This window comes from Sinohyriopsis cumingii, unplaced genomic scaffold, assembly GCF_028554795.1.
Source record: "Sinohyriopsis cumingii isolate HCF-2022 unplaced genomic scaffold, ASM2855479v2 utg002074l, whole genome shotgun sequence".
NCBI classification, from domain to species: Eukaryota; Metazoa; Mollusca; class Bivalvia; order Unionida; family Unionidae; genus Sinohyriopsis; species Sinohyriopsis cumingii.
In genome coordinates, this window is record NW_028316123.1 from 158,334 (window position 1) to 181,322 (window position 22,989).

Sequence of the window (22,989 nt, forward strand, 5' to 3'; positions counted from 1 at the left end):
TTGACTGAGGTAATCAGGTTAATTCCTTATGCAGCTGGTGGCCACCATCAACCATTCTTTTGATATTCATTTTTTACAGCAAAGAACTATTTTGAATATGTTCCTGTGACAAGGCGGTTGAAAGAGTCATTATGTGCCTTATGCTTGATTAAAGTTCACTATCACTATAACAAATAGCATAATTTTCATCACCCCTCAACCATCTCGAATTTTAGATATTTACCTATGTACCAGATATACGTAAATACTTAAGCCAAGTTGACTGTTTATTTGCAGACCAAGTTGCGCATTTAATCTCCAATGCTAGTCTAAATGTGACAGAAAGTCACGAAACAAGCCAACCCATTTTCAAGCTTATCTCAAAGTAAATGTAAACCACATTACATATTTAATTTCTGTGTGAATTTATAAACGCTAGGTATATGATAAAAAGGATCATGCCTTCTACACTAAGGAATTAGGGAGGTGTCAAAATGCGTGTGAGGATAAATACCGTTTGAGTAACAACTTGGGACTTCCTCGTTTGCATGACAGGAAGTTTAAATACATTTTATACCAATGCGTTCACATATCTAGATAATACAAAATTAAATATGCATTGTTTATGATAGTTATTAAATATAAAACACTGTATCTTGCGTAATATATATCTGAAAAATGTTCTCTGACCCCATCAGTAATTTCATCTTTAATCGTACAGTATACAGGAACGTGATTTGTAAAACAACAGGGTACTGATGATATATGGTGAACTAGGTAGAAAGTTTAAGGCTGGGTGCATATCTCTTATTATCTCTACATTACTCGAACCCGACTTGGGAATTTCCAATTTATTGCTCATCTGTTGGCATTTGACAACACGTAAATCATGTGAGTGAGATAAGATAAAAACGTTGCACACTTTTTCGTCACGGGTCAGTTTACATAACTGTTACCATTGTATGGCCTTAGAAACTTAGGTATATCGGATCCATGCTGACAAAACGATATATATTTCATCATTCAACACGGATAACCACACTCCAATGTCGATTACGTATATCGGTATTTAGTTTTCTGACTAATGCATAAATGTATAGATGAATTGAAATGTACCAGGCTGAACAATACGTAAGACCTCGGGCTATGTTGCCCATAGCCCAAATTACCTTGGGCGACCATTCACCATCATCCCATGGTAATTGTCACTAAGTAAATGAGTTGAATGATTTTAAACGTCTTCGTGAAATGTTAAATTTGATCAAGGTTGAATAGCTTTTAGTATTCCTTCATGATTTACACTTCACGAGGCATCAATATCGTCTAAAACATTGATGTTACACGTCTCTTATAGTCAGGTTTGTATTTGCAAGTATTACTCGGGTGGGTGTTGGGATCAATCCATGTGCAGTTTCCTTTAAGATAGAAAGGGGATTAGCAACATTGTACAATATCATAACATCGAAAAACCGCAGATCACCAGGCAAAACGAATACGGAAGTCTTATAAGTGGAGATGCGTCACCACAACCATTATAGATTTGAATAAGCTCCCTTTCTCAATAGTAACTCAAGACTCCGATGAAACCTTAAAAACTGAATTACAATCACTACATTACGAGACTACAGTAAAACATCGAAATTATAAATTTAAAATAAATTAAGACATCGATGATAAAGAATGCATAGAAAGTTAGCAATTAGCGACAATTGTCCCCTACATTACCGTTTTTTTTTTTTAAAATGAAGTTTGTGTTGACGTTTTTGTCAGTTAAAATACCACTATTATTCATTCTTTGTGACAGATGACATTAGCTATGTTTATGGTCAACAGAATTGTCTTTTTTGTCTTGCCCAGTTTTCATATCCGAATGACCACTAATGTGACCGTGTTACGTCGTTCTAAATTATTTATCTTGACGGATTTGAACTTGTCCGAATTTGAATATATTTCAGGTAAAAGGTTACAGTTGTGAGCATTCGTGTTTACAGCACTGCATATCATTACTTTGCATAGACGGGATAAGTCTCTTTTGGCAATGGTATCCGCATGAATGCAATGGACTAAATATATGTATGCAAGCGGAGGAAAATTCCGATTAGATAATATTGTTTATCACAATAGTTCAGATCAAAGTACGGTTTTGTTTTCTCTTCGAAACGTAACATTTTACACTTCCTAATCAAGCCAGCATTTTATCGAAATGGCCAGCATGATTGTAGAGTCAATATCGACATACGGACTGGTTTGCCCGATTTGTTTCGATGTTTTTACTTCACCTCGCCAACTTCCATGTATGCATTCGTTTTGTCAGAAGTGTTTACAGGATTTTATATCTAAAAAAGATGACAGTAAAGGAGAGTTTGGAAAGGAATTCCTGTGTCCAGTGTGCAGAGCGATTACAAATCCACCAAAAACCAAACAACCTATCGGAGAATGGGCTTCTCTATATCCGCAAAGCCCAATTTCTGTGCTAGAAGGACCAACAGTGAAAACAGAAAGGTATTGTAGCGGCTGTCAGTATGCTGGTGAATCCAATACGGCGCAGGGGTTTTGCGTCATGTGTGAGGAAACATTGTGCAATACATGTTTAATAGTCCATAGGAGAACTAAGTCGACCAGAGAGCATAAAGTAATCAGTATGGAAGAATTAAACAGCAATAAAAATACCAGATGATGTTCGCTGAAGGGTTTGGGTGTCCTGACCATCAAGACAAAAACATAGAATACTATTGTGAAAGCCACGAAGTAGTTTGCTGTACTGACTGTTTCCTTTCTGATCATATAACTTGTGACCAAGTGAAAAATTTGAATGAAGATCTTCCAAGTCTCCTAAGTGACTTAATGCCTGAAGAAATAATGGAGCAGATGAAGACGATTGAGAAACACCTGCATACCTTCACAATGACGAATGAGTCAAATATTGGCAAATTAGAGGCAGCAATCACCAATCTTGCGGCTGAAATTCGAGCTGTGAAACAAAAAGTTGACGAGAGGCTGGATGAGATTGAGAGAATGATGACGACTGAGGGAAACAGAATATACAGAGAAGAAAAGATCCGAAAACAAGAGGAGAATCATCAGTGCAAATGCTTAATTATTGCTGTCAGAAATTCATATACCTTTCTCGAGTCAGTCCAGAAGTATGGGACAGATACTCAAAAGTTCTATGTGTCTAAGAAATTGGTTACCCACTTGAAATCATACATAGTCCAGATCAGAGAGAAATATGAAGACATATAGTCTGTTAGGGTTCAGTTAGAACTTGATGGCGTCGTGGAAAAACTTCTTTCTCCAGATCTTAGTAATATAGTGAAGTCCAAGGGATATCATAACAGTTTTCCTTGTTCTGGTATTAGTGAGGGTGTTGTTTTTTCTAGCACGAGGAAACCATTACGAAAGAGCCATATGAAGTTAGCCAACGTGGTGGACATGCAATGTCCATGTAAAAAGATACCCATATACACGGGTGGTGTTCAGTTACGTGGGGGAGACATAGTACTTGCGGATTCTAACAACACGACATGCATTCTGTATGATTCAACTTATCAGTTTTTAACTACGCACATGTTACCATCAAAGCCAATGAGCATAAGTTTGCAGCATGAAAATGAAATCGCCGTTACGTTACCTGACCTGAAAACAGTCCAGATCCTGTCAGTCAGAGACAAGTACATCAGAGACACAGGAACTGTGAAGACCAGATATGTATGTTTCGGTGTAACTTCCATCAGTATTGTTGTTACCGGTCGTGTGGATGACAACAAGAAATGTTACTGGAGTCTTGTCAGCAGGACAGCAGGGGAGAGGTGTATTCATGAGTTTGCTTGTCTTGACCTTTCCGGAGCTTATGTCGCTACGAATAATTCCAAGTCACGTGTCTATATCTCCGTGGAGCTGGGTAACGCTTTATACTGTTTTGGTCTAACAGACGGAAGAAAGTACTTTGTCTACACTTCAAATGATTTAAAATACCCACGTGGTGTAGTCGTTGACAGAGAAAACAACGTTTATGTAGTGGGAGGTAACTCTGACAATATCCATAAACTGTCTCCAGATGGTATTCCTCTTCGAGTTATCACATCAGGTGTTCCAGAAAATCCTATCAGACTTTTCTTTGACGAGAATAGAGAAGGTTTCTTTGTGACAAGTCGTAGTATTAATCAGAGCACGAAACTTCACATGTTTGTTTATCAATAGAATACAGCTGTTTAGGATAAATGAAGTGTGTTTTGTTAAGTATATTTATTTTACATTGTTTATTAGGTTTCTAATATTTTTTATTCCATTATATGTTTCTGTAATGTAACATGTTGGCCCTAATCCTGTCCAAAATCAGGTTCATTTTCTACTTGATCTGAATCTTTTTTTATTTCTTCTTACAACTAATACATCGCTATACAATTCTGTATGTGTATGGGTTTCATGTTAGGATCATTATTAATCCATGTACACATGTTTATTTTGGTCTGGGTCTAGTTTATTGTAATTTCCCTAAAACTATACCTGGCGTACCTGACATATCCCAGGTTCTATATTATAATTCATGTAACAAAACTTCTAATTATAACTAACATTTTATCTTGTAAACATTTAGAACCTTTCAGATTAAAATTTTTCATTAGGTATTAGTTTTTTTACATATAGAAAATGCGAATTGTGACCTGAGGTCAAATAGAGTACTATATGATCTTGTTACTGGAAACACGATTCATTCGTGCTTCAATATCTAGCACATTTAATTGTATTATTCTTGTGTCCAGAAAGTCATATGGACAGGAATCGGATTTATTTCAAATTATTTAATACAAGTGATTCTTCTTTGGAAATAGAGCGCTCTTCAAAAATAACATTCTTAGAAATGGAGACTTGAATTTCTACTACGAATTTCAAATAAGGATATATTCTTGGATAGTATTATTATGATTCAATAAAAGAATGTTGGCACACCAGCATGATACAGGCCAACACAAGCACATCATCACCTTCAGCGTTGGATTTAATTTGTATTTCCGCTAAAGTTTATTCAGAACTTTAATTATTAGGAATTGTGTCTGATTCTAAGATTTGGCATTTAATTCGCAATACCTGTAAAATTCTTTTTTTTTTCATTTTCACTTTGTATTCTACAAAAATAAATTATTTACTGCATTACAAAGCTTGTTGCTTCTCATTCTTTTCTGTTACCTACTTTAAGACCATAGAGTCGCACTACCCCGTCTGTCCTAGTTCTTTTTTAAGACATTTATTCAACAGTGAAATTATTTTTCATCAAATATACGATATGCTTACTGTGTATTTAAATTTACGAAATGTACATTTTTGTCAGTATTACTCTCTGATGTATTATTGATGTTTCACTATTGTTCAAATGTAGCAATTTAAGTTCTGAGAGATTGCAGTTTCAGTCAGATATCTTATGTCGTCATTTTATAGATTCCGAATTTTCAGTAGCAATAAACTCAAATTTCCATATAGCTTATTGATTAGTATTCTACAATATTGGAAAGACTGACGTATTTCTCTACTACCGCAAGTGCGTGTGCATTTCTTGGAGAAAGTCTGTTTTTAATGATGATGCCATTTGTAATTACCGATATGGATTTGAATAAATACATATAATATTTTTCATTAATGTATTCAAAGATTCTTTCCAAATACCTATTTTTGATGTAATTATTTTTTGATGTATGTATGCATCTATCTATAACAGTACTTGCATCAATAGATTACCATTATAAGAATTTTTGTATACTATTTTATATGTTTATTATTAATGATACAGAATGCCACTTTCGGATAAAATACCTAACTATGGATTATAACAGCAATTTGGTATGGGGATAACTATTTAGACTCATACAGGAATTTAACACAGGACTGATACTATAGAACATAAGGGAAATTTAACGTATAAATGCCATTGTAGCCACGTTGGAATGTATAGGGTAAACGGGAATTTAACATATTACTTCTTTGATCAATATGTTTAAAATGGTGGGTCAGCATGGGAAAATCACTTACTGACCAATACCCAGTTATCTAGTATCCAATACCTAATTATCTGCCATCCAGCACCCAGTAATAAACTATCCAATAACAAACTATATACTATCCAAGATCTAGTTATTTACTCTCAAACACTCAGTTACCTACTTTCCAACATCCATTGATCTGTTATCTCTCTCTCTCTCTCTCTCTCTCTCTCTCTCTCTCTCTCTCTCTCTTTATATATATATATATATATATATATATATATATATATATATATATATATATATATATATATTACAAAAGGGTTGGGGTTGGGGTTATCGCTACAGCTACTACATCAGGAGTAGAACTCGGACATGGCTAAAAGGCTGTTACAACAATGTAATAAAGTGCATATTTTTTTTTCTCAAAATCTTATGGTTCTTTTCAGGCCGTCAAATTCTCTTAGAAACAGAGATACTTTTCAATCATTGCCAATCAATGTCTTTGATGTTTGTGTTTATTTATGTCATTCAAAAACCTAGAAATTAAAACTCTTATATCCTTCCTTGTATGATATTATAAAGTATGTTTGTGAGAATAGTGTGTGTATGCATTCCTACCATTTGCATTTTACAGACAACACATTATGTACCTACCATGTACAAGTACACCATTTACGATTCATAACCTCCTTTATTTCCATTTTATTTCTATTGTATGTTCCTTGAGTTTGGGCGTTTCTAATCTCAAACAGAATATATTACTATCTATCCTTGTGTCAATCTCTGGTATGGCATAGGAAAACTATATCCAAAGTAAAATCACGACTCTTAAAATTGAACTAGCACATAATTTGGTAACGAAAACAGACTGTTACTATTGTAGTAGCGTTCATTTAGTAAAGAAATTTACTTTAATTCAGTACTATACTTTTTGGCCGTTGCCGTACGAAGCAGTTTAGTGAAGAAACTAACTTTTACTTGTTGCAGTAGCGTTAGTGTTTGGCCTGCTTTTTATTTGTCGCACTAGCGTACAATTTAGTGAACAAACGAGGCATGCTACTGTTGGCCAGTAGCATGCATTTTAGTGAAGAAAACTAAACTTTGCTGTTGCAGTAACACATCATTTAGCAGTGAAACTGACAGTTTGCTTCTGATCCATTTTTGCTGTCTTGGTTCTACTGAAGTGCAAGACATATTTACAATTTTTATTTTATTTATCCCTGGGCGGGATGATTTTGCGTATCTTTTTCGCCCAAAGGAAACGGTACCGGTTTTCCATGCTATGGTTGTATTGTGAGCGTCCGTTGCCGTTTCTGGGTCAGGAAAATCTCAACAAAAAAGCCAGATAAGTCTAGCGAAAGTGGTACATACACACACATTCAAGGTAATAACAGAATCTATTAATCTAGTATTGTACAGTTACGCCGGGAATGCATACTACTGACAGACTACAACAGTATGTCATGCCATCAACATAATTCATCTTTCAACTTGATCACCAATCACACATGTACAGCAGGGCCACATGTTTACTGAATGATCATGAAGATGCCGTGACGTTTCTGGCTTAAACACAGTTAAGTTCCTATGTGTAAAAGACAACTCCATCAGAGACATGGGAACAGTCAAAACCAGGTATTCATATTATGTTGCGGCTGCCATCAACGGACCGGAAGTGATGTTGCAGGTTTTACAGATAAATTGGAAAAATGTAACTGGCGCCTTGTCAGTAGAACAGCAGTTGAGATTGATAGCCTTGAGGCATATGTCGTTCAGAATAATTTCAAGTGGTGTGTAAACATTTCTGTGACTACGAATAATTTATTGCACTTTGGAAGGCAGTAATTTGGCTACATTTCAAATGATATACAATGTCCACGTGGTATAACTGTTGAATGGAAAGACATTGTATATGTAGAGGAATGTAAGTCTAACAATATCCGTAAACTGTCTCTTGAAGGTATTACATTTCTGGTCGTCACATCTGTGTGCCTCAGTATTATCTAAAAAAAATTATCTATCAGTGTTCAAAGTAGCCTGTCAAGATAGTTCTTATCTTATCTTTTTGGTATCATATCTTTACTTATTTCTAACAATAGAGAAATTGAATAACACATAACTGATCACATCAGTCAACTGAGAATCCTTCAAAACAGGGCTTTTTTCATAACTTTGAATAGATTCAAAATTGAATATTTCTCATATATGTCTCAAAGATGAAGTTCAATTACAACAATCAGGCAAAGAGTAAAATTATTTGAATTATTTTGTGAGCAGTGATGAAACCTTACCTTATATATATATATATATATATATATATATATATATATATATATATATATATATATATATATGCACACACATAATTAGACACACATAGAGAAGACTGAAAATATAATAGGAAGATGCCATCTACTTATGTGGTTAATATTAGGAATGGGCCATTATCTCCCTCTGTGCAAACCTAACATGAATGGATCAGTATGGTCCTCCACTGGAATTTAACATATATAGGTCACTGCGTCACACAATGGGAGTTGAAGAGAAGACATGGGTTGATATGGTCTGATAAATGTCGCCTTTGAAAAGTGCTAAATTTACTTTTATCTTTATTTATTGACTTTGATACTGATTATTTCTTCCTTCAGTTTTCATGGCCTATACAAATTTATTATCTTTGTGTATTAGTCATCTCTGAGAATCTAAAACACCAATGTGAAAAAAAATGATCAAAGAATAAAATAATGCAAGTCAGTTGAAATAATTGGTAATGTAATACTGTATCAAATACATATATTTATTACATAGTCGGTACACGTTTGCCATTGTATGTGCAGTTTCATACTTTTGATATCACAACGTGTCACATATCACTTAATGTGATTCTGATTGGTCCGAATATGCCCATGAACCTTTTGTGCAGTATTCTCTTTACTGTTTGTCTGCGATCGTGGCCAAACATGTTTTACCATGCCTTCTGGAATATATTATTTTGAATGAAGATTGTGGTGGCCATTTTTCGGGCTATATTACTGCCTCAATCGCCATTTTGCGCTGATAACAATGCGCCAACTTATACTGGTTCATGAAAATAGTCATCAGTATTCTACGCTAGGGACAATCAGTAATCTGATCAGCAGACATTTATCAACTGGGAATTTCACTCTAAATGACTGTTAAAGTCTTATTTCTTCTTCTTCTTCTTCTTTTTCTTCTTCTTCTTCTTCTTCTTCTTCTTCTTCTTCTTCTTCTTGTATTTACTAGTACTGATGGAAAATAATCATTCATTTAATCTCTTATCTGACCAGTTTATATCCACCGCTCCGGTGGTCTAGTGGTTAGAGCGTCCGCCTCGGATGCGGGAGTTCGTGGGTTCGATCCCCGGCCGAGTCATACCAAAGACTTACAAACATGGTACTAACAGCTGCCTCGCTTGGTGTTCAGCATTAAGAGTTAGTGTTAGGACTGGTCGGCCTGGTGTCAGGATACTGTGACTGGGTGGTTCATCATGCTACATGTCTGCAGCATGATGCCCCAGTGCTAGACATCACTATAAAATACCACACTGCAGACATCGTAGCGATATGACTGAAAAATTGTTAAAGCTAAGTTAAAAATCAAAATCACACACACACACACACACACACACACACACACATCTGACCAGTATGTGTAGTTCCAAATGGTTGTTATTCATTCAGTTTCTTATCTGGCCAGTATGTAAAGTTCTATATGGTAATCTTTAATTTCGTCTATGTCTGACCAGTAGGTGTAGTGCCATACGGTATTCATTCGTTTAGTCTGTTATCTGGCCAGTATGTATAGCTTTTACGGTAAAATATAAAACAAAACTGGGCGGTCTAAACTACATATTTGCTGACAACACATGAATACAATGATAAAAAAGGATCTGTTCTGCACCGAAGGGGCTGGAGACTATTAGGAACAATGGTGACAAAAAATCTTTGTAGGGTATTATTCGATGGGTATGCTCTAGACATGACCTGCATGTATTGAAAAGTGAGAACCACTGGATAAACCAGTGCCATATATCGAAATGGATGGTGTTTATGTTATTTATGACAAGTACAAACATGTTTGGAGGATGAGACAAGTAGACAAATAAATAAATAAATCCCCAAACCCCCAAACCATTCTGCTGTGTAGAATAAGCTCGACAATGGAATAGATTAACAGTCTCACTATTTCACAATCTGCAAAGCCAAATATCATGACCTCAAATGTCTCGATCTCGCCAAATCTGTGACAGGAGATAAATGGAAATTTGTTGCAGTTTGTCTCTAGTTATCTCCTCCAGCATCTGTTCATCATTTTGGTTACCATCCTCAACCATCTGGCTTTGAAGCTTCGCATCCGATTAATAACGATTTTTCTATCTAAATGTATTGTACAGTTCCTTAGTCGGATCAACATCTTTCAGCTACACAGAATGTTTTTTCACGACAGATACTCCTTTTTTGAAAGGCATTTTGAAAAACCTTAACAAATTGGAAGGACTATGATTTTTTTTGTACGAAATGAAACTTCTATAACTTGTCTGGGAAATGTGTTCATGTCTTTCACGTGTTGTATATTCACTGGAAGCTGAATCCAGCATAAGGGCTACAACTGCAGAGACTCACATTGTAGACTTGGTTACCTCCCTTCCACCATTAATTCTTCAATATGAAGTGTTTCATATGTAAGCTAATAAATAGTCTTTAAAGTACTTGACAGACTGGAATTACTGTGGTTTCCAGAATTTCAAACTGTGAAACTACATTTTAAAATAAAATCACACAATAACATTTTTTACTCGACTTTGGAAGTGTCTGCGGGCATATGTACATACATTATATTGATTGCTAGTTTCTTTAATTATTAGTTGGGTATAATATTGACCATGAAGTAAATGGAATTACTTTAGTGTAAAAAGTTCGCTTTAATAATGTACTACTGATGCTTCTCTTCCTAGTTATTTCAAAATGATTTAGAATTCACTATTGTCTTGCGTATACTTGTTAACACAAGCGATCAAGAACTGGATGCTTGTCTTCTGTATTGATGCGTTTCTAATCAGCACAATGCGTATAATGCGTGATTCACCAATCCTACAATGAGTTTTTATGGCCGACGCGTTAAAGTTGTGAAGCTGGAAGGTCCTTCCATTATTATACAGTTTTGAAATTAATAAATTTGCAAGTTATTTCACAGCATATGCTGCAGCATGATACGAATAGTGAATTATTAGTAACTATTTGAATATTATTCAGTACCGTTTTGTTTCTTCCCAACATTATTTTTTTAATATATATTTAACCACGTATTTGCGTACAGATGCATCTGTTTTGTAACATTTAATGGTCTTAATGTTCAATTAGGAGCCTATACTATCGTGTCTCGGGCACATTTGACACCAAGGATCTGGCTTCATCTGCAAATACAAAGCAAAAAATCGTTTAATTATTGTTCGTAGGCCTTTCTGATCTTTTTCTTTCGTCTTTGTTTCAGAATGTTTTTATCTTGCTATAGTCGTGAAAACCTGCATTAAGACATACTCGGTTATAACGAACTAATTTAATCTTTGAGAAGTGCATTTTTGCTCCCGAATTCAATTATATTAGCCTATTCATTTTCAATAGTTATCTTTAGATAAATTGGACACTAGCTTGGATCATTGCGTACATTGTTAATAGCGTCTCTTCTTCGACATCGACTAAGTAATCTAAAATAAAACCGAATATATAATAGAAAACAAAATTCACTCAGAATGCCAGATATGGACGAATGTAAAGATGTAATTATGATATCCTTATTATTCTCTTGCATTATATTCCCTTATGTTATATTATATTATATTATATTATATTATATTATATTGTATTATATTATATTGTATTATATTAGATGCTAAACAAGAAAACGTAAGAGACTCTTAATTAGTTCTTGTTAGCATAAATGGAAAACAGGTGCGTGCATGAGTAAACGCGCTGTCGTATCACACTAGGATTATGATTCTTTAGTTGACGATACAGAGTGCCCATATTCCATTTCAATCAAATCTAGTGCAAATATCTTCCTTCCATAATTCGTGACACCGCGTATAATCATGTAATAAAGCTCAAGTGCATTATGTAATGTTAAAGAAAAAGTGGCATCGGGAATGGTTTTTTGTTTCTTTGGTAGTTGTAAAGTATGTATTTTACTCCCTGACGTAATAATGAATGTACTGTTTTAGTTTAATTTTATGGTGGTTCTTTATGTTGCAGGGATGTGTGGATATGTCAAAATCATGCATGGAAAACATATTCTCCAACACGAAATGATATATATTTTTGGACCACCGCATCTAACGTGCACAAAATTAGCAAAAGAATTTGAAATTCGTTCAACCAGACCAGTTATAGTTTCATTGCTTGCACTGGCATTTAGCTTTTTGAGTATCTTAGACACCATTTTTTTGTAGTCCTTCATTTTATAATGGTCATTTAGTATTTCTTTAATGAAGTTGAAAGTCGCATCCGATTCGGCTACGTTATCGAGGCTGTAATAAACTTCGTGATTTTATCCAGGCATCGTTTAGAAGATAGCAAGCATCTCTTTATATTTCTCATATGGATGACATTATTGTTGACTTGTTATGGATGACATTATTGTTGACTTGTTATGGATGACATTATTGTTGACTTGTTATGGATGACATTATTGTTGACTTGTTATGTTTTCAAATGTTTCCTGCTTCTGCCTTCCGTCCATCAGGCAACATATTAAACATGTGTTTGCACCTTCTACGTCATCGACATCTGTCACTCTCACCAAAAATTACCACCAACTAAAATCTCAAAATGTACCTCTCCATTTATTTAAACTAAAGTTCTTTACACCAGTATAGGCTTGAAAATGGTTTTTCTAAATCCGTAAAGCCTCTTTGACAAAAGCAGACATGTATATATTTGGTGTGCAACTTCATCCTCGTTCAGGTCTCAATGAAAGTGAATGCATTGGCGAATATTAGCTGATTTTCCATGCAAACTAGCATCCTGTGTACATCTTAAATCAAGTCAGATACCATGATGATATTTGTACTAAATGTTAACGACTATATTACTATATTACTACATTTTTGAGACATTTCTGTGTTTGCTTATTTTCAAAGACACCGATAACGTCAAATCTTTCGAATTGTTGCAATCAGTTTATTTAAAATGATAAGGACTATCTTAAAATGATATGTTTTAACAACCGTTTCCTTAAACCGATTACTGTTGTGTAGTTTGCTTACTGCTCAGTCTCTTCTGTTTACTGATAATGTGTACCTTTACATTGAACGATATGGACTCCAGCCTGTGTACTGCCCGTGTATTGCCACTTGTTGTTTGGGTTTGACTATTGGAAACATAGGCAATGCGTCTGTGTGTTGGATTTAGAAGCTGAACGCAGTATGTTCACTTTCTTTCTTGTTTTATAGTTAACTGCTTTATGGTCAGAAACTAAGTAACAGAAAGAAGCTAAACCAATAAAGTTTTGTAAAATTTAACAAAGAATTTAATTATCAAAGTCATAAGTGTAAATAAACTTACAACACTATGATGTGAATCAAGAATAATCGTGATAAAACTTTATGAAAAAATTAAATGAATGAAAAGTTCTTTATAAATTTAAAACGCGGAAATGTACTGGTCCGCCATGAATTGTGACGTTGTCAAGATGGCGTCATCCAGAACTCCTTCCAATAATTAATTCACAACAGTTCCGAAAAAATATTACAATCCAAAGAATGAGGACTTTCTATTTCCACTGAAGAGTCTAAGCAAATGTTTTCCTCTTGAATAATATCTAAGTAAAACATAACAGTAGGAACACAAGAAATGAGGATGACTTCAAAATATCTGAATCAATATGGTTTTTCAGTTATCTCCTTATACACACGTATATTTCACAATATACTACACTAGACAGATCACACTAGTCATTTTGCGTCAAACTTGTCTATTCATGTGACCTAGCCGATCCAATAGGAAGTTACTGAATTCTTCTAGAAACAACGAAACCCCATCAGCCAATAAGAAATTAATCCAAAGGCGCCATTAATTCACTATTGACTTATGATTAAGATTATTATTAACAATTGCCAACACATACACAGGCATCTGTTTAAAGATCCTATGCAATACTTAACTCTTAAGACACTCAGATATCCTACACTATTTACAGCCACGAAATTATATTAATAAAAGTTAGATAAAATCATGTATCAGAAGCTATTGGAATTCAACCTTTTAACTCTATTATGTGTCAACTAGTTTATATCAGGTTGTTGCTGCTACCGGAAAATATTTGTATTGACCTAGAAATTGATGAGCCATAACGACATGTTTTTTTTAAATGTAAATTTATGTAAATGCAGGTTATAGTAGTCATAGGCTATTAAGCAAATTTAGGGAATTATTTAAAAGAATATGTGTCTGCTGCAAAAGATAATTTTCTAGTCTTCTTGGTCTTCTAGTGCACTTTAAAGGATTGTTATATATATATTGTTGCGGAACTCAGTCGGAACGGCCTTGACTTTTCCGTCAAGTAGAGAAAGAAAAAGGCCCATTAAATTTGTCGCCATTGAGAACTATATTCTGAACTACTTTCGTGCACATGGAACACCATGGGGACATAAGGAGACCAATTGTCATTCGGAATTGCCTCAGCATTTGCTGTCATGACATATGTCATCTACTCCACCAGCAGGAAATCGTTAAACACATGAAATTGATTTGTATCACTGCAACTGTGTCCCAGCGATGTTCCAATCGCAAACTATACTCTTAACTGCTGTGTATTGAAAATATCCGTTTTATATAATATATGTTTATTAGGCTTCTAGTCAATTCTGTAAGTTGCGCCGTTCTGAAAACTCGTCATATTTAAAGCAGGTGTTGTTGATGAATAGCGAGCTGTGCAAGGGGTTCCTTTCGGACTGCATTAGCATTCAACGTCTAAAAAACTCACTTCAATATAGCACTGCGTATTACGGCTTCCACTAGCAAGCCGTATTTTGAATGACGTAACTCTCCTGATGCCACTGTATCACCAATCAGGAGTCACATATGTTCTAGATATAAGTCTGTGTTATTGGCTTGCCAGTTTAGGCCGGCGAAAAATTGAATAAAAATCAAAGGAAATGACACGATTGTGTATGGAGATTATGAAGTTCTTCATTTTGACGCAGTTGGTTGTGATGTTTGCTGACGCTAAATTGTAAGATCCTCAGCTATGTATTCAATCAGTGCAAGTAAAGAAAGCATGATTTTTTGTCCTGTTACGTAATTGACAAAATCTCCCCATTCCGCATTAAAGTTATTGTAGAAGAGATCACAGCAAATTAAATCAAGATTGAGTGAAATGTAGATATCAAAGAATACGGTTTTCTGCATGTTTTATCATCGAATGTACAACATTTTAGCAGCGGGATTATATAATGTCCAAATCAAAATAAGTCATTTTTGAAAACACTCTACATATCTTTTTGTACTGTTCATTGTTTATTTTCAAAATGGTTGTTCTTGACAAGCTTGTCGCTTGCCTATAGAGTGTCTCTGCCGCCTCATAGTACGTCTTTTGTGGTTTTGACTTTGAACAGCTCGGCTACACATGCACCTCAATCACGAGAAATGATGGAAATAGAATCTTATCCTTAGAAATCGATCGAAACTTGAAATATCTTTTCGGATCGTAGGATGGCATATTTAAAATATCTATGCACACTATATGCCCTTTATTATGAAGACTTTCTTGAAATAAAAGCTGCTCGTTCACCATCTTCGATACATCAAACTAAGAAAAAACATGCTAATGGGACAGGCGAGAGAGAGAGAGAGTCTACTTTACATTTGTACATCAAAGAGAAACACAAATAACTATCAAAATGTACCGAGTTGCAATGTCTAAAACAATTATCAATATACTAAGGTGGTGTGGAAGTCTGCAACACTGAGCAAGCTCTGTCTGAAGCTCTGTTAAGCCAGCTAGAAACCACAGACTCTGATACCAACGACGTAGAGAAATGCTGGGCGGCCTTCAAACAGCTGGTGTACCCTACTGGATCTGAAAGCCTTGGCGTCACTGCGCGAAAGCACCAAGACTGGTTCGACGAGAATTGTGACGAAATATAGTCCCTGCTAGAGGAGAAGCGTCGTCTCCATCGTGCATACAACATCGACCCCAAGTCCGCTGCAAAGAAAGATGCCTTCATCTTAGTCTGCCAAGCTGTGCAGAAGAAACTGCGCGAAATGCAGGACACATGGCTGAGCCGAAAGGCTGATGATATTCAGTCCTTTGCCGACAGACACGACATGAAGAATTTCTATAGTGCTCTTCCTGACGTTCATGGCCCAGTAACATCAAGCACAGCCCCTCTCTTGAGCTCTGATGGCAGCACTCTCATAACCGAGAAGAAGAAGGTACTGGATTGCTGGGCTGAACACTTTGACGCTATCCTAAACAGACCCTCTTCCATCAACGACGAAGCGATCAAGCGTCTACCCCAAGGGAGATCAACGATAGATTGGCTGACCCTCTAACAGTGCTGGACACTCATAAGTCCATTGAGCTCCTGTCCAGGAGCAGACTCCATCCCGGCTGAGATCTGCAAGTCTGGTGGGCCTAAGCTAGTGGAAAAACTAAAAGAAATGTTTTTTGGGGGATGTGGAAGATGAAACGCATACCCCAGGAATTCAAACATGCATCCATCACCCACATTTACAAACGCAAAGTCAATCTCTGTCCTGCGACAACCACAGAGAAATCTCTCTATTCTGCATCGCGGGCAAGGCCATCGCCATGCTACTGCTGAACTGAATCGCAGAACACATTGATCATGGCTTACTGCCAGAAAGTCAGGGTGGCTTAAGAAATGAGAGAGGCACCATGGACATGATCTTTGCTGCCAGGCAGATGCAAGAAAAGTGTCTTGAACAAAACGTCCAGCTATACACCACCTGACTAAGGCATTTGACACTATCAGCCGAGAAGGCCTTTGGAAAATCATGACCAAATTTGGCTGTCCAGAAGTCTTCATTGAAATGGTGAGGCAATTTCATGATGGCATGCTTGCTAGAGTCCAGGATCAGGGTAACCATTCCGAACCCTTTGCAGTTACGAATGGTGTGAAACAAGGATGTGTCTTAGCCCCCAATCTCTTCAGCCTCATGTTCTCAGCAATATTGATTCTTTCAAGGACAGCGATGTTGGAGTAGGTCTCCGATACCGTCTGGATGGAAAGTTGTTCAACCTGAGGAGACTTCAAGCCAAAACCAAAGTTGAGAACATTCGCGACCTCCTGTTTGCAGATGGCTGTGCCCTCAACTCCAGCACGGAGGCATGCATGCAACAGAGCATGGACCTTTTTTCCACAGCGTGCACCAACTTCGGACTCACCATCTCTAACAGCAATACCGAGGTTCTGCATTAGCCAGCTCATGGAGAAGATTACCTGGAACCATCCATCACTGTCAATAGCCAAAAGCTCAAAAATGTAGACAGGTTCACATACCTTGGCATCACCCTCTTACAAGCAGTCCACACAGACGACGAGGTTAACACCAGGATTACCAAAGCCAGCGTAGCGTAGCATTTGAAGACTCCGCTCAAATGTCTGGGATAGGAGAGGCATCAAGCTTGCCACCAAACTCAAAGATTACGAAGCGGTTGTTCTCCTCACCCTCCTCTATGCTTGCGAGACATGGACTCTTTATACCGCCATGTAAAAAACCTGAACCACTTCCTTATGAGCTCCCTGAGAAAACTACTGAAAATCAGATGGCAGGACAAGGTACCGAACACAGAGGTGCTTACTAAGCCCGGTATGACAAGCATCCACACCATGCTGTGCAAGGCACAACTCCGAAGGGCCGGATATGTCTGCATGTCAGCAGAACGCCTACCTCAGGTCTTCTGTGGAGAACTACACCAAGGCATGAGATCACACCGTGGTCAAAAAAGAGTTATAATGACACCCTCAAGGCCTCGCTGAAGAATATAGGTATTGATCCTGACAGCTGGGACAGCGTCACTGCTACTCGATCTGCTTGGTGTAGTCAAGTCAATGCTGGTTCAGCAGCCTATGAGCAGAAAAGACTGGTGGACGCAGCTGCGAAATATGATCTGCGCAAATCCAGGAACAGAAGTTCCGCAACTCCAGGTCAGCAGCCTGTACATCCATGTCCCGACTGCAATATACTCTTCTGGGCCCGGATCGGATTGATCAGCCATCTCCGGACCCACCCCTGGTAATTCGATGACATTAAATGGCCCTCATTGACACCGATGGACGAACATCATCGTATATATATATATATATATATATATATATATATATATATATATATATATATATATATATCTTGCAATGTTTTACGTTTATATCTGTTACAAGCATCTGGGACATAAATTTCTGTGTAAAAATAATTATGTTTCAAAAACTTACTCATCAAGGCGTAAGAGTAACTCGATGACCACCAGCACAGTTTGAATATCTGAACCAGTTGACATTTTGTTTCGCCAGCTTTGTAATTGGTGAGACATATGTGGTTCTCATTCCGTCGAAATCAACGATGGTTCAGGTTTTGGTTTAAGATTTTCCGTGCAAGTCTAAAACCCTGTAGGAGAGATAGCAATTTTCCGTACAAATCTCAAACCGTGTAGGAGAGATAACTATTGTAGTTAAGCGGGGGGGGGGGGGGGGGGGGGGCGGGGGGCACATTACGAACAATTGGAAAATACATTACAGACCCCCCTTGGGCACATTTATGGACACGACTTTTCAGATCACCCTGGGCACGTTTACAGACAATGGGAATTGAACATAGGGAACATTTGGTCTCTATACGGACAAGGGAAAGTGGGGTTGTTGTATAGGGACAAACGGAATGGAACAAGTGAGGTGACGTCATGGTACTGAAGAATGATAACATGTGGCAACGGGCTGACCTCAATCGGGCAAAGCAACAAGTCGCAATATCAAAGCACCGAAAACAAAGGTCAAGCATCATCAACGGATCATTAACCGAATCAACACAGGAAAAACCTTACTTGCAAGCAGTATGGGGAAATATGTCCTGGCTAATCGTGGAATTGGAGCAAAGTGCCCCAGTTGCGTTGATGATGAAGATCTCCAGCATGTTTTCAATATATATCCTAAATATGACGAACAAAGGAAAAAAATTGATCAATACACTAAGGAGAATTATTTCGTCATATTCTTACCCAGAATTCCTTTACCAAAGTGACCCAAACCCCAGTCAAACGATTGATGCTATGTTGATTTTCCTTAAGGAAATTGACAAAATCAATAAATTATAAGTCAGCTATATCCATACTTAGACCGACTGGACACTTAGGACGAGTACATAAGCAATATATACTAAGGTAACAACTTAGAAACAGAACAAATTAATAAATTAATTAATTAATACATTTATCATTAGACTGTACACTGTACGGCTGGGTGGGAAAGTGGGGGCCGGAGTGGCATACGGTTTACAGCCCGAATAGGAGCGAGTACCTCCAGTGCGCGGGCTGATGCTACACTTGCACCTATCACCCACCTCGGCGCCATGAGCTGCCCAAATGTATAGTCTATCAGGCAATGTGAGAAGTAACCGGTTATTAGGACAACAACTTACATACTAACATCTATTTTCTATCTTTCTTTCCCTACTTAAAGTATGATGAATCGTAATAAAAAAAAGTATTAATTATAACTGGCCAACAACATTAAAAGTATAAGGTGGCTTAAATCCCAGCCATCAGTGCCCTCTGCAAGATGCGGCATAAAAAAGACCATAAATTAACTAGAAAATTATAATAACAGCCCAAAAATAGACTTATAAGGTGGCTAAAAGCCCAAGCCATCAGGACCAGCCACACAAGGTGGCACCACATTATATAATTAGGAATTATGACTTTAAAATATTGATCCATAAGGTGACTAAAAACCCAGTTATCAGGCCCTTCGCACAACGCGGGAAAGGGATGAGTACATGTATTGCATGAAGGAATACCAAAAGACAAATATAAAAATGATGGAAGTTAAAGGATGTCTCAATTGGCGCAAAAGCACAAAAATAAAACATTGCGGCAGATACAGTGCTGGAGGCGTCAGGTGTAGCATCAACATAATTATATCAGAGACAGTTAATCTTCACTAAACCTTTGTATTAATCGTTTGATTTCATAGTAATCAGTCAATGGATCTTTGTTTTATGTCTGGATTTGTGAATCTCTGTAGACTGACCTTCTTGAACGTAGTAGATCTTCAAGCTGAACTGTGAATTTGGCCGAATCAAATTTAACCACATCAAATATGTAATGTATTTCTTATTTAATACAGCACCGTTTTAACCATCTACTTACTGAATTTAACGCTGCTTATCTGTCTATGTTATCATCATTAGAGGTATAATGTTAAACAGTTTAATTTTTTAAAAATGTATTGTGGTAATTCTTATCGATTTTTGAAATGGTTTTTAAATCACGTTGTTTCTCTCTTTTTGATGTTTTGTTTTACACCCCAACTCTCTTTGATGTTAGTTTTATCTCAGCTCAAGACACAACATATACATAAGGTCTCTTGACAGGGACATCGTTGTTTGCATGTTAAACCCAATCACCTATCTGAAATTTTTTAAATTCGTGCAATATATATTTATGCCATATTTTATGATTTGCACAAAAAAACACAAGATGAAATATAATTAGTGTTTTCCGTTGTTATGGCTGCTCCGTCTGCTAAACGTCTTCTGACTCTAAATTGTCTAGTCATGTTAATGATTTGTTAAATTATCCCAGTTAGCGCTGATCATGTTTGATTGTGATATTTGATGTTCTCGTATACGGCTTTCCAAAACTCGCCAACAAAAATGATTTGTTTAATAATCTCCAAATACATAATACTTATGATCAATGGTAAGAAGTTCATTGCAGACTTAGTTAAACTGATTGGATACCTTCTCTAGCGTAGTCTCTTTCAATCAGATTCTCGCTCGACTCTGAAAGATCTACTGCCAAAGAGAGTTTCATCAAGGTCTCTACATTTGATTCTTACCGGTAAGTGTTGCTCATCTTTTTTCATTAGATTTTCTTTCTATCCCTCCAATAAAAACGTGATACGCCATATTTACTATAAAGAACATTAGTACTAATTTGTGTGATGCAATAAATACAAATAGGTTTATAATGTTTAAGAGCTGTTTCTTGAGCGGTGATACTTGCCACTGTATTTATGGTGTTATTGTCACAGTCCGCACAAATTACGGCATTTTCGTGCAGAAAAGGGAATTCATATTAATGTCCTAAACATAAACAAAAATATGATAATTGTGCTTTAATGTGACCAGAATCTTGCTCACAAACCTTCCGACTTTACCTGATCATGGGAAAAACTCGATTTGAATATTCTAGTGGCTGAACAAGACAATTTCTCAGGTCAAATGTAATCTCTAAAATCTTCACCTGATATATGCATACCTTTTTTACTTATACAAATATTTGCTTGTGCTTACCGGGAACAAACCTACAGAAAGTGTACAAGTGAATCTGGATCTATAATATTCATTAAGATAGACCTTTCAGCGAACGTTTCAACTCAGATCTGTGGTCGACAAATTAGTAAGCAGATCCGGACCTATGCTTTTCTTTAAGATAGACTTAAGTTAGGGAATGCATGGTTTAATGACAGTAAGGGACTGCATGGTTTAATGACAGTAAGGGACTGCACGGTTTAATGACAGCAAAGGGCTGCATGGTTTAATGACAGTAAGGGACTGCATGGTTTAATGACAGTAAAGGGCTGCATGGTTTAATGACAGTAAGGGACTGCATGGTTTAATGACAGTAAGGGAATGCATGGTTTAATGACAGTAAGGGAATGCATGGTTTAATGACAGTAAGGGACTGCATGGTTTAATGACAGTAAGGGACTGCACGGTTTAATGACTGTGAAGAGCTACATGAAAATAACGAGAGTTATGGAATTATTGGTTTAATGACAAAAAAGGGACTACCATATGGTTTAATGCCAGTGAGAGTTTATATTGTCTGATGAAGGTAATGATCTATATTGATTACTGGGAGAAAGTGACTACTTTGTCTGACGACATTATTGGTTTATAGTGTCTGATGATAGTTAGGGATACATGGTTTGATGACGGTAAGGAACTATATGGTTTAATGACAATACATGACTAGATGCTTTAATGGTATGTAGGGACTACATGCTTTAATGACAGTAAGTGTTTCTATTGTCTGATGAAAGTAAGTGTTTACATTGATTGATGACTACCTTATTTGATGACAGCTCGGGTTTACATTGATTGATGATTATCTTATTTGATGACAACTAGGGTTTACATTGTTTGAAGACAGTAAAGGCATATGTTGTTTAATAACAGTAAGGCAATATCTGATTTGATTATACTATGGGATTACTTTGATTGTATTTTGTCTCGTGTATTATACGACTTAACTGTTTCGTTTTGATCTGTCCTGGGAAGTCGCTGAATTTCGTTGGGTTTAACTCTAATACTAATGTCAATGGTGATTTCGTTGTTTTCACAGATGATGCTGTTCGACTCGGATTGAGGAGTCGAAGGGTCTGGACCAACCTGTATGCGAGGTAGGAAGGCTCCATAGGAATCATTATGTAGGCCAGGAGGAGTTATCTATATGAAATCATTCCTCAGTCATTCATCGTGAGCGATGGATTGGGAATATTCATCACCGTCGTCGGGAAGTCATGAGATAACAAATATATTTGTTACTGTACTGTATAAGACTTCGCACTTAAAATGTACTATCATTAAATGTATGAAAATCCAGTGCACCTTCTTTCTTGTTGATGAACATATACATCGACAAAATTTGCTTGATAAGTCCATACATTGACCGTATCCTCTGACAAATAATACCATTTATGATACTTGCTGATGAACTATTCAGTGACCGTATATATATATATATATATATATATATATATATATATATA

The 22,989-nt window shown here is 36.6% G+C and overlaps 2 protein-coding genes across 2 annotated transcripts; both read left to right on the plus strand.

The window, feature by feature from the left end:
- The first annotated feature begins 2,174 nt into the window (after positions 1-2,174).
- LOC149771184 (E3 ubiquitin-protein ligase TRIM33-like) lies at positions 2,175-3,344 on the plus strand. Its single transcript, XM_089948769.1, has 2 exons — positions 2,175-2,650; positions 2,683-3,344. Exons 1-2 carry the CDS (start codon positions 2,183-2,185, stop codon positions 3,220-3,222), a joined length of 1,008 nt encoding a protein of 335 aa, XP_089804895.1. The 5' UTR covers positions 2,175-2,182; the 3' UTR covers positions 3,223-3,344.
- Positions 3,227-5,091, plus strand: LOC149771185 (uncharacterized). Its single transcript, XM_089948760.1, has one exon. The coding sequence runs from the start codon at positions 3,388-3,390 to the stop codon at positions 4,177-4,179; it is 792 nt and encodes a 263-aa protein (XP_089804886.1). The 5' UTR covers positions 3,227-3,387; the 3' UTR covers positions 4,180-5,091.
- Positions 5,092-22,989: the final 17,898 nt, after the last annotated feature.